The sequence below is a fragment of the Colias croceus genome, chromosome 11, assembly GCF_905220415.1.
Source record: "Colias croceus chromosome 11, ilColCroc2.1".
Lineage (NCBI taxonomy): Eukaryota > Metazoa > Arthropoda > Insecta > Lepidoptera > Pieridae > Colias > Colias croceus.
Window position 1 is genome coordinate 5,200,730 of NC_059547.1, and position 15,550 is coordinate 5,216,279.

General features: G+C 30.9%; 1 protein-coding gene across 5 annotated transcripts in view; it reads left to right on the forward strand.

Annotated features, from left to right (window-relative positions):
• Nucleotides 1-15,550, forward strand: part of LOC123695286 — a 117,283-nt gene that overhangs the window by 77,285 nt on the left and 24,448 nt on the right. For 4 of the 5 annotated variants that reach the window (XM_045641074.1, XM_045641071.1, XM_045641072.1 and 1 more), the window contains one exon: nucleotides 1,571-1,814. In XM_045641074.1, the coding sequence (XP_045497030.1) occupies nucleotides 1,770-1,814 (45 nt within the window). In that variant the 5' untranslated portion in view covers nucleotides 1,571-1,769. Of the gene's footprint in view, nucleotides 1-1,231; nucleotides 1,336-1,570; nucleotides 1,815-15,550 lie in introns of those variants that run through there. The other variant, XM_045641073.1, reaches the window with a different exon arrangement.

Sequence of the window (15,550 nt, forward strand, 5' to 3'; positions counted from 1 at the left end):
AACACGATTCATCCACTTAGGCGTTTTGACGGCGAATGTAATAATTCATCAGGAAGATTACGTCGATCTAAGAAAGTTACAATTTATACTGTATAGCACGACTAATTTATTCTGTGATGTGTGAGCGAAAACGCAGAGGAATTTAATTTTATAGTCGCATCATTAGTTCGACTATGTTGTATACGTTGAAAATGAAATAAAACTTATAGTAGGGCTTAGCTAGTTACAACTATATTATCGGAAGGCCATATTAAGTATATTTGTTAACTAACTGTTTTATTACGCTAAAATAGTAGCTAGTTGTGAAGTTCTAGAATATATAAAATAGAATGGTTTTAAGATAACAAATGTATCTATTTAATAGTTGAGTAAAATTTTTTAACTAACGATTTCTTATAACTAGTTTTGAAGTTATGAGTAAGATGGGATTCGCAAGTAAATAATATTACTGTTCGAAGTCCTAAATTCCTAAAGACTCGTTTAATTTTACCGAATAAACATAATGCCCTCTGGTGGGGCACAAAAGATTTAACACGAACCTTCTAAATTTTAACAAATCAACTAAGAGATGTTAAATATTTGTTTGATTTCTCATATAGATGCGAATGCAGAGCGTTTAATATAAACATGTTGTTTATAATTTTACAGTCACAACCTGTCCGTAGATAAATGCATCTTGGTACATAGAAATATTTAGGCTGATAACAGTGGGCGTAAAAATGAAAGTGAATCTATTGTATTCAATATTCATTCAAATGTAGGCAAGACAAACGCAGTAATAGTTACTGCCAATTACTTGAGTGGCATTGAGTCGGTTTCGTAACGAGCTTATGATATTTTATGTCACGAACTTGCAACTCACGAATTTCAATGTGTGTAGGTAATGTTTAAATTGGTTTTAAAACTTCTACGCATTACCTGATCACACAAAAAATATATGCGTATTAAAAAAAGTGAAAGGAAAACCTGCACATACGCATACTAACAAATAATATTCGCACACAAAGAAATTTACCTAAAATACTCGAATTGCTAGCAAATATTTAAATATCAATGATATAAATAAATAATTTTTCGAAAGCGATTTCACCTCAGCACTGAAAGGTATGTTAATTGATTGTGATATCTTAACAAAACGTCGGTATGTGTGTCGTTGACCTCAGGACATAGGCCATCCGAAATTCCACTTCATCAAAACAATCAGGTGGCTAACAGTACAAGCAAGGTTACTCGCTGGTCGGTTCTTGCCAAACACTTCTTGCGAGATCGTACCAAGTAACCGGACTTCGCTCCGTCGCTTCGAAGTGAACGCACGGCACGATCTTTACTTGAAAGGTGGCGATATGAACTTTTATTAACGTTGAACTTCAAATTTTTCTTTAAAAATATTAGCTTTGGAAATTATTTTAATGCGTTTTATAATAAATTTGTGTGTTTTTTAAATGAAAAATATTGCGTAAATTTTGAGAAATGCGATAATATGTAATGATATCCGCCTCTTGGCAAAGCATGTGTGTATCCAATAATGTAAGTAAAGTGAAGATATTTATTTACATTTTCATTGTTTCAGATGTCTTCGAAAGCGAATGTGTTTGTTTAACTCATTTGACCACAACGCGAGACGTCAAAACAAATAAATACTGTGTTATGGAAAGTGAATTTAGTGTTAATGGTGTTAAAATCGAATATTGTGCGCGATAGTTTCCAAATGAAGTATCGAGTGTGACTCTAATTTGTTTTAGTTGAAGATCACTTGAAGAAAACTCACAATGGAGACGGAAGAACTTACGAAACTCGTCGATGGGATTTATAAGGTAAGAAGTGTTAAAATTACATTTAAATGAAAGTTCCTAAATACAAATTATTAATTTGTATTTAGGAATACAAATTATTAATTTGTATTTAGGAACTTTCATGGTTATATTAATTATGATGTAACATTATAAATATTTTAATATTTATCTCATACCACGAATCAAAGTAATTCAATATATTTAATTAAATTATGTAACTCGTCGAACCTGTTAATCCGATTAATTCATTTACAAAATATTATAATAGCCAGACGCAAAATTGGTACCTATTAAAATATATTGAATTTTAATTTCACAGTATGTATGTAACACGCTATATAATTTATTTTGGCTTTCAAATTGAACCTATCTGTTATTTTTCTTGTTAGTTTACGATAGAAAGTTTCACTATTTATCTTGAACACCTGAATAAAGTAGAAATTCGTAATGAATGAGATCTTGATTAAAATCCTGTTTAATGGGAGTGCTTGAAGTTCCCGATTTCTAATGCAAGTTAAGATCTCTATGAGAAGTGAAAGGGTAGGCCAGCCTGCTGCGCTGGTTTGGCCTTATTTAGCGGTTACATTCCTAATAGGTCCTTCGAGACCTGCTTTTTGAGCTCGTGATGCAGGTTCTATTGATTAATTAGTGAATTCGTTATGGCATTATTTTTAAAGTTGCCGATTATAATCCTGTAAATTATAGATTATTCAGTCAGTATCGGTTTAAAACTTTAATTATTATTTTATTTTATAAAAATAGAAATGTTAAATGTTGAACTTAACGCTGCCTTTTAATACTTTGTGTTGCAACAAAACGTTTAAATATTATCGAAGCATGGAACTTCGTCCCTAAAACATGTCGGTCGTTAATTATAGTAGCTTTTAACGGTAAAGTTGACCTTTACGTTGTCTTCCACTCGTAAAGGTCTGTACTTACACAAAAGTGAAAAGACCATACAATTAAACATTTATACGCGCTTAACACCTGTTTCAAATGTCAAGGTCAAATGGTCAATACTTCGAAGACGATTTCTCTAACTCGTTTTATCATTATTTAAATGCGTTATCACATTCCGATGGAATCGGATATATCTTTCGTTTTATTACTCTTTTACGTATAATAGGCTTTATATCTATATGAGATTGCCTGCCGTTGAATATAAATAAGGCTATTAACGGCCCGAAAGGTCATAGACGTTTTTGATGATGGCGGGTTAAGAGAGAGCATCTGTCTTTAACGTAAAAAGTCGAAAATGTCGAAGTTTCTTTTTCTTGGATGTTAATTATTCACTTTCCTGTGACAATATTGCAGAGTTAATTAACTCAGATTTAACTAAGAGCAAAAAAATAGATTTTGCCTAATTTCTATGGATCTAGTTTTCTAAAATTAAATCATTACTTTTGAAAGATAGCAAGAACCAATTCAAATGAATATTGGGCTCGTAAAGATATCAAGTTTCCCGAAGTAATTTCGAGGCCCAGATAAAAATAAATATACTGATTATTAGGAAATAAATTAAATGCCGCTCTATAGATCATATTACATCTCTTCTGGTCTTTGAAAGATGGCGTCGAAAAATTATTTGACCCGAAAAATCTTCTTCGGAAAAACGATAAAAATATTTGATTCTATCATTTGATATTGTAGGAACGATATCGATTCACATTATTTTCTTTATTTTATCATTATTTATAACAACAAATAATTATTTGCAAGTAAAATTCGTTTAATTTCATTATTTTCCGACAGTAGGATCTAGAAAAATCGTTTTAACTTTAAATCTTTTACATACTTGTGATTTTATCCATATTATTACAAGAGATTAAAATAATTTGTAGCAATTAGATATGCGGTAGCTTCCATAGCTATTTTTAATTAAATTAAAAGTATTACAAGTTTTCATGAATAATAATTACGAAAGATAACTAGACTATTTATAAATGAATGCAGATTGTTAATTTAAGTGGTTTGCGGATGATATCGTCTTAAGCGTTTAATTTACATAACATATTTATAGATTCTATACATAAATTTTCTTCGTGTTTCGTAAAATGGCTTGTCGTTTTGTGAAAGTTGTATGTTTAAAATAATTAGTTAACAAAATGCATTTCTACAAGTTTATTTTACTTTATACCTCGTGACTTTTTTCTGAGCTTACTACATATCAGCTTATTATTTATATTAGGACAAAACTCTACACTTTATTAGCACTTAGCAGTAATCTATACTAATATTATAAAGCTGAAGAGTTTGTTTGTTAGTTTGTTTGAACGTGCTAATCTCAGGAACTACTGGTCCGATTTGAAAAATTATTTCGGTTAGATAGCCCATTTATCGAGGAAGGCTATAGGCTATATATCATCACGCTAAGACCAACATGAGCGGAGCAATGCGGGTGAAACCGCGGGGAACAGCTAGTCTCTAAAAACGGAGTAAATTAAATCCTTTACATAAAAAAATTAGAACTAAATTAATTACACGTGTAATAAATTTATTAAGGTACATCAATATAATTACTCGCTTTTATATCTATCAAATCAACGCAGTTATTTATAAATCTATTTTCCTTGACTTTCGTACACGTGTATTCGATATAAAAAGACTTTTTTTGTTTTTGTGCTTTGGCTTATAAGAATTTTAATAAAATTGTGTATGTATATCCTCTCATAAAACAGGAGCAGTGCCGTTGATTATAATAAAGATGTAATGTAATATAATACGTCTTTGAGGGATGATATAAACTCAAAAGCCTATTTTTTTCTCAGTAGGAGTAGGATATATCATATTTCTTATTAATATACTTTTTAGTAGGTTTTAAGATTTTATCTATACTTTACTTCACATACTTCAACTTCTATACTAATATTATAAAGAGGAAAGGTTTGTAATTACGTATGTATGTATGTATGTATAATGTATGGTTTTCACGCATAAACTACTGGACCGATTTCAAAAATTCATTCACCAGTCTTATCCCGGAAATCCCACGGGAACGGGAACTATGCGGGTTTTTCTTTGAAAACGCGGGCGAAGCCGCAGGCGGAAAGCTAGTATTAATATAAAGAAAGTTGTATTAAAAAAAAACTCTCCATTTTATAACCTTTTTCAATCTCAGAAGAACAGCTTTTTTTTAAATAATAGGTACAATTTACAAAAAGCAATTCTGTTATAAGTTAACTAAAGAAACTTTCAAAACATCTAAGGTCAAACTGTTTTTAATTTTCTTTATCACTTTAATAAAAATTAAGCTTTGGAAAATTCCTCCAGACCGGGATTATAATAAAGGGAATATAATTTTTACCAAACTTTAGAGATAAAAGTTACGTTTCATTTTTTTAAATTATATCAATTCAAAAAATCAGCTTATATTTATTATTCGTCTCTACCTATACTAATTAATATTAGTATAGGTAGAGACGGTAGGTAGAGATTAGTATAGGTATATAATTATAGCTGAAGAGTTTTTTTTTATTTGCTTGAATACGCCGAACTCAGGAACTTCGGGTTCGACTTGAAAAAATTACATATTTCATTGGGCTATAGGCTCAGTTATCATCATCATCATCAAGCTAAGACCGATAGGAGCGGAGCAACGCGGGTAAAATCGCGGGGCACAGCTAGTCCAGATACATTATTTGTTAAGGTAAATTTAAGACTGTATCCATTAAATTTCGTACGTTTCGTATAGAAATTACGTAATAAATATAATGGTAGACGTGAAATGAAGCTTGCCGTAATAAAGGTTTCGTTATACATCGAAAGGGGAAATTTTACTGCGCTGTTCAATTTTAATGTCTTTGGGAACATCATACACGTCCGACCAATTTCCTTTCGGTTACCATTTAAATTTTTTTCAGTGCTATTGTTTGTTCCTTAACTGGTCAGGGAAAATAATTAGTTAATCTAAATAAAAATATTAATAAGTATATTTCAGTGTACAATGTATAAGAGAAAGGTGAATATATTCAGGTAGGTTGTATAATATATGTAATGTTCCTTTTAATATAAATAATAAAATATATAAACCAGCATGGTACAAATAAGATGCTTTCTGTTACAAAACCATTTAAATGATTACGTAAGAATAGTTTTCGTCTAGACTAAATTTTAAGCTCGACTGCTCTTAATTGCTTTGAACATAGTTTAAAATTATATATTCATGAAGACGTTACCTAATATTAAATTAAAACATAATGAAATACCTTTCGCGTTCAACTAAATACCCGCGTTATTAAGATATGCCGTAATTTGAATTGAAAAGCATTTGCTTTATGTCTTTTCTCTTATGAAATTGAGAATGTCAAGGTTGTGCGCTGGTAACATTCGAGATATGCGGCAAATTTATCTTTGTTGCGATATCACACACGACCATTTACATGTGACCTGTCTCGCTCTGGTCCAATTAAGCTGAACGGTCTATCCCACAGGTCAAAGCTCAGTGGTCGTCTTAAGCCGGTTTCCTACTAGGAATGAGATTGCTTTGCGACATTAAACCAGCCTAATGTAAATTTTCGTCGTTATGCTGCGTCTGTTTGTTTCGGGTGGAAACTGAATGTGCTGCGTGATTTCCTTTAGATAATACGTTTATGTTTTTAGATATGACTCCACCGAGTATAGCACTTGGAATAAAAGTTACGATTTTACACGAATTAGATCAACGATTAAGGAAATGATTGTTGGCTTAAATAGAGAAGGAAGCAGCCTCATGACTTAAACAGTTATCATAAATAAAAATAGGAAATTGTACGCCGTATTGTTTTATTTGAGACGTCGAAAAGAAATGAGTGAAATTAGTCTCACAATGGTATATAAAAAGGAGAAAGTTGTTAAGCTATTGACACGGTATTGTGATGACTTCTCCAAAAAGGAATGAAGCGAAACTAAGAATTTGTGTCGCAAGTTGCCATCTGCTAGAAACTATTAGAATACTACCAATTTATCTTTAAAGCTTTTTTATATGGCAAACTAAATAAAAAATTCGGCATGGTACGTAAAGCATAGCCATTTATTAGAATAACAATGACTCAGAGTAGGTATGATGTTATTATATATTTTTTAAATCGTTAAAATTTGCGGTCAAATGCAAGGTTAACTTTTAGGTGTACATTTATAACATTTTTTGCTTTTTACGCAACATGGACATTAATAGAAGTTTTTGTTACCAATTAGGCACATACAATATCAAAACAAGTTGAAATAACTGAAACTGGACACTTTTTGAAAACTCTTATATATTAATATTTCAGGATATTTTATGCAAACTAATGAATAATCTCTTTTCATTTCAACTTTTATATTTGAACCGATAGTTATTATTAATGCAAAAGAAGAATAAAGTAATGAATATAATTATAGCGCTTATATAATCCAGATCGAAATATGGATGAAACTATTAAATTAATACAGAAATTAGGTTAAATAAATTAGATATTACAAAAGGCTTCACCGCTAGGCGGCCGCGGCGTGCAGTCATGCCTCCTCTGGGTAAATCTGCGGCTGCACCTATTTGAATAAGAATGGCCGAGTGCTATCTCTGGAGACACTATTTCAGGGCACCTTTACTAGCGTATTATATTTACGATGGAAAGTTATACATGCCAAATTACTTTCTGTTGGTACCTTAGCATTTTGGCCTACAAGTTTTAAAATGTTTTATGGTGAAAAAAATATGCTTTTGACATGTATGTCGATTGTCGGATATAATAAGCAGAAATCGGATGTGCAATTTTGCGATTGTTAAATATCATCAATTTTATATTTATTTACAAAAATAAATTTATTGATTAAATAAATTGTAATATTTGATTTATCCTTATAATTCTTATATTAGTCCTAACATTGATTAATATATCCATGGTTAACACAGAACTATATTGTATCACAGATTTACTACAATTGTAACACAAATGATCGGTTCCACAGCATCAATCATAGTTGTTGTCATTCTGCAAGTAAATGTAGTACATGAGACTATAATGTGTTGCAATATGTGATTATTGTCGCAATTTGTAAAATTGTAATATATTATGTGCATAATAAATACGAAACTCGGATGCATTTGTTTTATATACGCACATTATATCTAAAGCAATCTCCGGTTACGGAATTCTTTTGCCAAAGGTAATTATTAATTTATAACACTTTATTTAAAAGTATTTGTTTGAATAATAGACAAACCAATATAGATGCACAATATAGATACAGCAATATCTTAAAACGCAAAAAGGAATGAATGTCTCCTATAATTGATCAAAAATGTATTATGCCAGTCCTTACAACATTTACAAAATCTGTCTATTTTTGAATTGGATGGTTTTACAATGGGTAAATGTAATATATGTATGAATATTACGTACAGTTTTTGCATACAAGCTAACAGTAAATCTTCATTTCAAGTCAAAAATTGCCCTGCACTGAGCTGAAATAAGACGACGAAAATTTTGCAAAACTCCATTCATTGAACGAGTAGAATGCGGTCTCGGTTGCAGATCATTATGCTACGAGTCTCTCTTTTGCTTGCCATGTCGAACTTAACAACCATTGTCTATGTATGAACTCGATAGAACGAATCCACGTTCGAACGTAACGTAGTACTCTCAGACGATAACATTTAATATTTTATGTGACATCCTTTATTTTTGCCTCGCAGATATCTTTGTCGCAAAGAGAAAGGACATAAATTTCAACCGTGTCCTGCACTTTTTACTTTCAAATCTAAATTTATTTCACATCTTATTATACGATGTCTCATCATATTTTTATTTTATTCATAAATAACAATGGCAAAACCACCTGCGGATTAATAAATTACACTTTATAAGCCTCTTAAATATATTAGATATGACAGATACCATACGTCGTAAAAGCGGAAACACATTTGATTCTACAAAATAAAGAATATAAATTAAATTTGTCGTTTGGGTCGCATATGTATTTAGTTGACGCGAATTCGTCCAAATACAATTTTAGGAAGGAAATTGCCTCGCGGTGGAAATCGTACAAAATGCGAGATGTGATATTAAATCTGTATGACAGTTATTAGGACAGCGAATGAAGCCGACTTGTTATGAAAAGAATTTGGATTATGACGTGATTTCTTGTTAACGAATTTTTAAAGTACATCAAATTGGATTTGTTTTGATTAAATTTATCGGGGAGTATGTTGTGCTGTATCTTTATGAGATTCAATTGTCTCAAAAGCAGCTTTAATATAAAACATGAAGTATGTTGATAAAGGGTAAACTTGTGATAGTTTTGTTAGAGCAGTTTTGAAGAATGGTCTCGTAAGTTTGCCAAAATAAAAATACACGGTCCGACCGCCAAGCCGATGCGATTGGGGAAATTACCGGGCAGAGTCGGACGTGATTGGCACACAACCAACAAAAGTGGCAACTACATTCTACAAACTGGAGAATTTCAAGCTCCGACTGAGCTGAGAAGAATAGGATTCCTAACATTTTTAACGTTGCATCTGTAGTTTTTAATTTTCTGCTGCAATTCGACTGAATGTTTAGTTCATGAAGTTCGTGTTTTTGTATGGAAGGATTATTATGTACTGGAAGAAAAGCTTCACTTCTATGTTAATAAAAATGTATAATATACCCCTTAATGATATTACCTAAAGTTAAAACAATTAAAATCAAATATTTTTGTATTAATATCAACCAAATCAAAATAATATCTACTAGTAAGTAAGAATACTGCTATCTTACTATTGTGCATTGAACAGTCAGAGACAGTAGAACATAATAATATAAAGATTAAACCAATGGAGCAGTCACATAAATAAAATACCTACCTACATTTCCATAATTTCCTAAGCGATTTTCTCACAGCAACAACAGGATCCTATTAAAGAATAAATAATGTTGAAAGAAATACGAGCAAAGTAACCACACCCTGGCTGAGTTAAAAAGAAAATTTATTTTATAAACGCCGGCCTAACTCGAGTCATGCTTTCCCTTTTGTAATCTAACAATAAACAATGTTTTTTTCCTTTTCGTTCACATGTTTACTGAAAAGTAGAAGCAACATCCCACTGAGAGCAGACAGCCTATTATGATGGATTTTAGTTAGTTGAATAAATTTCAAAGTGTAGAAACGTTAAATATGCGAAACGTGCTCGTTCACGCTTTGTGTGCTTGTTGATTATGAAAAAGTTTTTAATTTATCAACGTGTGCTGTGTGATGATCTAGTTATGTATGTGTTGGCGGAAACTCAATTTGTTTCTGCTATTTCGTTTGACTTTTCAGTCTTTATTGAGTTAAAAATCTTTGACTTTGAGTTTAAGTTAGTTTTTAACATTTAGTAGGGTTTTATTAGGTATTAAAATTCTTCCGTTACCTTTTTTTATTGAATCTTTAGTCTGAATAGTTATACAAAATTAATGTCTTTTTCTTTGAAACAATACACACAATATTGCCTACTGATGTAATTATTAAATCAACAGCAACAAAAGAATAGCTTCGGATCAAATAAATTGTTCTAACAGCTTTGTATTGTATGGGAGTATTTTCCTCATAGGAAAATTCAACATGACATAATGAGACAAGGCAACGAAGAGCAACTGTTCTTCTAATAATAAGGGCAAACGACGTTTCCATAATATTAATTTGTTCTTTTAATATTAAATATCAAAACTGACGTATTTTTAGCTTGCTCTACATAAATTGTTTTATGTTTATATTTTACAACAGAAAATAGATATTATAATAGAACCTTGAAAACGTTACGACATGACTCGAAGTATGAAAAGTATTTAAAATAAATGATATAAAACTTACCAAATGAAAATGTTTTGAATTAAGTAATTACTCTTTACCTAGTTTTGGAATAATTGTTTCGCTTCGTTTCTCTCCAAAAATATAACTCCATGTAAACGTAGTATTTGCTCAGTATTGTTATGAAAACAAACGATCCAATGTATTAAATATACTTTGTCTTACCCTAGTTTATTTATAGCTATCTCAGATTTCGTTCCATTAACATAAGTCGCAAGTTCTTTCCAACTTGTTTAATTTGTATTTGAATTTTAATAAAAACTACTTCGCTGACGGAACAAAAAGAAGTCTAGACTTGCACTTGCTTCGAATTAATAAGACAAAGGAATTAAACGATTTGTTCACTTCATCGACAGAGCAACTAATGAAATAATTTATCTGTATTCGTCCAAGTTAAACCGTAGTACTTAATATTCCGGTAATTCAATTTATTTTTACCTTCTCTTGCTTTCTTCTTATTAATTAATATTGAAATATATTAATTAACATTGATATGTACTCGTAAAGAGTTACATAAAGGTTAATACATTCAAAATATGATAAGTAGGAAATGATTACATGATATTACATTCGTAAATATATAATCGCATAAGATGACAAAAATTACCAACCTAAAATTACTGTAGGTACAATTCCTTTATACGATCTCATTTCTCCTAGTTTTATGAAGGCCAAGGGAAATAAAGTAATTTTGACCTTTGTCTGTATCAAATGCAATTTTGTAAACACCATTCAATGTCCCATATCTAAGGAAATGAGCTGAAAACAAACATCACAAGTCACGTAGGTACATTATGCAGTCATAGCAATAACATGCCACTTTCTCTGTGAATCTCCACGTTCGCTTCCTACATTAATAGTAATTTGCTATATTACATAACAGTACGGCCTATGTATAAATTTAAATAAAACATTACATAAACTGTGAAACACGTAGTGACAGTATCTAAGCGGTTAACCGGAAGTCATTACCCTCGACTAAAAACTAAAACTAAGTTGTGCGGTACCGAACAAGATTGTTTCATAATTTTGTAACCGCGATTGTATCTAATCTGAGTTAACGCTTTGATGTAATACTTCACAATTTTTATGCAAAACTTGTAAATAGAGTAACATCTAGATAGCAACCTTATGCAATATATTGCTATATAAAATAGTGAAATCAAGTTGAAATTTCATCTACATTTATTCAAATTTATGCGTGTACGTGAATTTTATACTTCCTTACATTATTTTTAAAGTAGGTATAATTAAATTCACAACTAACACGTGCCAATTTTGATTTTTAGAAACCGTTTATTTCCATTGAAATCGTTTTATCAATCAGTTATTTATGATACTCGTTAAATAAAATTTCATTGAAGACATTAAAATAATCTTAGAAGATTCATAACAAGAAACTTTCAATTTCTTCTTGTTATCTAAAACGATAACTTCTGCATTTTAATCATCAATAGCAGATCGTTAGTCGGATAATAAATGACTTGTATTTTTTGCATGTCTTCCTTTCCCGTTGAACTTATATATTCATGAAGCGTTTATACAGCAGCATTAAGGCCGTCACATTGCAGGGTGGAGGGTGTTAACGTGGCATATCTGTGTAATTGCGTTACCCGACTTTCCCTTCCTAACGTCTTTGTAGCGTTGATTGTCGTTTATGTAATTGCCTACATTCTGTACCATCAACGCACAGTTTGCGTCTCATCTCGAACGAATGGAAATTAGTCACTCCACACGAAATATTTTCTTAATTACCAGTTCGGAGACAAAAGGACGACGTACGGCTCGGATTGCTCGAGTTTTCGCAACGCAAACAAATAAAATCCAACGCTGTTTAACGTTCTTAGAATTAGTTTAATCTGAGCTCCTTTTTATTTTGCCTCGGGCTACGATCTCGATAAGTATACACGAGTATTCGCTACAATAAAATTTAAGTCACGAGTAAATATAAACATTTTGTTCGCCGAAATTGAAGGCATCCTTTTAAATTGTATTTGTCTTGGCTTGACAACGAAATATTCCGCAAATACTGTTCATTAAGTGATATAAAACGATTTATCTACTTTCTTGAGACCATCTGTGTGCTGTCTGTTGCAAAAATACTCAAAAATTGAGTTGTGCCAGGTAAAAACTTCAAATAACTTGAAGCTTGTCATTTCCTAACGCTTTAGAATGATTAGCAATTGAACAACAATAGCGTTACTATTCCGCAAGCGACAAGTATCGATGCTTTGTCTAAACGTTTTACCTATTGTCTTCATACTTTCTAAGTGAAATACTCGGTAGATATGGTAGCGCGAAATCGGAATTGTACACAACACCTTGGTGACACGGTACAAATTGGTGACAACGCTCAACGCCGGTATATTTAATTCTAGCCTCAGCACACCTTTGGAATGACTAAAGCTCGAATGGAGGCCGCATTCCGAGCATATCTCACTCGGAAAAAGTAATATGATTTAGACGTAAATAAATGGTTCTCAAGCATTTAATTGGATTAAGATATTCGTTGTAACAATTCGTTTGCAATTAAAACATTTTTGGTGTTGGGAATATTGTGTTTGTATTTTTCGCACAAAGCATTTAACAGAACAGAAATTGTTTTGGGTATTTATTAACGTCGGGAATCTGGTAACATGGCTTTTTATTCGTTGAAATAAAAATAAATGTCTGCATTGATTTACATAATGTTTAACATTGACCAAGAATTTCTCTAAAATTTAATTGAATACTTTTTTTATCTTAATTCATAGAGTCGGTTTAAATGCTGTAATCCTACTATCCTTCCTACTAATAGTTATTATAAATGCGAAAGTTTATGACGATGGATGTTTGTGTATGTGTATGTATGTATGTTTGTTACTCTTTCACGCAAATGCTACTGAACCGATTACAATGAAATTTCAAGACGGAAAGCTAGTATGTTTATAAGGCTCATAATACACTCGCGTATTACAAACTACCACCCACACTTGAAATAAAAATATTACTTTTTAAAACATTTTCCAAGCTTTGCTCTTCTCTACAAAACTTTCTCACCTCATTTATAGAACACACAAACTAGTTCCTTATTTAACATCCAATTTAACCTGAGTTATTGAAGTTTGATGGGAATTTTCATGTAACGATAAAATGTTTATTTAATCGACCAGAACGATTTTTATATCTGATTAGCACTTTCGACTTCGATGTAAAATTTGTTATACATTTTTATGACCTTTTACTTTTATTTATTTACATAAAGATAATTAAAATTTATTTTACTTCTTAACATTTAAACTTTTAAGTTTTATCACAGAACGATAAAAGAGAGTGCGTTATAAAACCGTAAATAAAGATAATAATTAGCTCATAATATTTGTATCATTATATATGATACAATTGATACAAACAAATTCAAAATCGTTTTAGTATCACTTTTTAATTAAATTACAACATGTTGGTAACACTTTTATAAGAAATACTTTATTCATAAGACTTAAAAAGACATATCCATAGTTGATTAGGTACCTATACAAGGTTTAGGAAATGTATCACAATTCACATTTCTCTTTTATATTGAAAATTACGCCCGTTTTATGAATATTACTGAGTAAAGCTTTTACTCACAAAATATGTTTTAATAAGTTTATTTAATTTCTTAAGAAAATGGAATAGACGGGTCTGATAAAATGAGAAAATTAAAGGTCACACTAACATAATTAAGTTGTGTGTTACGTTCAAGGTACCTTCTTTATATAAACAGATTTTAAAGGATAATTCGATAGATTCTGTGCTAATAATTATAATATGTTAGTTACTTTCCATTTCATAGATATCCTTTAATGGGAATTTTTACTAAGTTATATATATTCCAAATAAAAACCTCTCATTATAATAATGTATGTTAAATTTCACAGTCGTCATAAATTACAATGTTTTTAAAATTTATCATAGTGTGTCTTAAAACATGCTTAAAACGTATCCTGTTTCTCTAAATTATTTAAGATTACATGGAGCTCGCTCAGATAGCTTGTAATATAATAATAACGATAGCTTATAATATAAAATTATTTTTAACACAAATCTTCTTTAAATGCAAGATTTACGTATTCGGATCTACAAAGGTAACATTAGTTTTAGATAATATAACATTATTTATAAAATTTTCATACCATTAACACGGTTACCTCTTAATCTCTATGTATCTAGCTTCTAGAACATCTACGTTTGAAGGTAATTCTCCACTCCCCAATCAAGGCTGATTACGATTCGGGCGGTTAACACGTAAATCCAATGTGGATAAATATTTGCACGACAGGTTGTAAAGCGTACGTGCCCCGGCCGATTAATAGCCCGGTACTGTTACTCGACCGCTTGTGTATGTCCGTTTAACATATCAATAAACCCTCAAAACAAATACATGTGTACGTCGCCTTAACAGAACGTTTGAGCGCCCTTTACATGTTATTATGAGTTATTAAAATAAGATTGCAATCGACCTTCGCTCGCTGAGTTGATCACGCGTGAATAATAGCATTTTTACTGGTATATCATTGAGATAAACTGTTACAAATGAAGCGTAAAAAATTGTGCTGATCATGCTGTAAACTTAAAAGTTACCTAATTTGTTACTGAATGTTATTATTTCAACTGTTATAGGTTCATATTACTGATACAGAAAGTGCATTAAATCCATCATCTCTTGAAGATTAGATCGATAATCAAATAAATTGACGAATATAGGTATACATAATATGGACGTTATTTAAGTAAGCTTCAAAAGCAGCATACAGTACCAGAAAATTATAAAAAAAATAAATAAATATTGCCCATAAATTCATTGATTACCTATAGAAAACATACATAGATTAATACAAACCATAACCATGACACGAATCATCTTAATTTTAATCCTCAACTTTCATCCTTTAATACTTTAATCGTCCCAAAGGGTTCTAAATAAAGCGGCTGAAGACTGAGCAAAATATTAA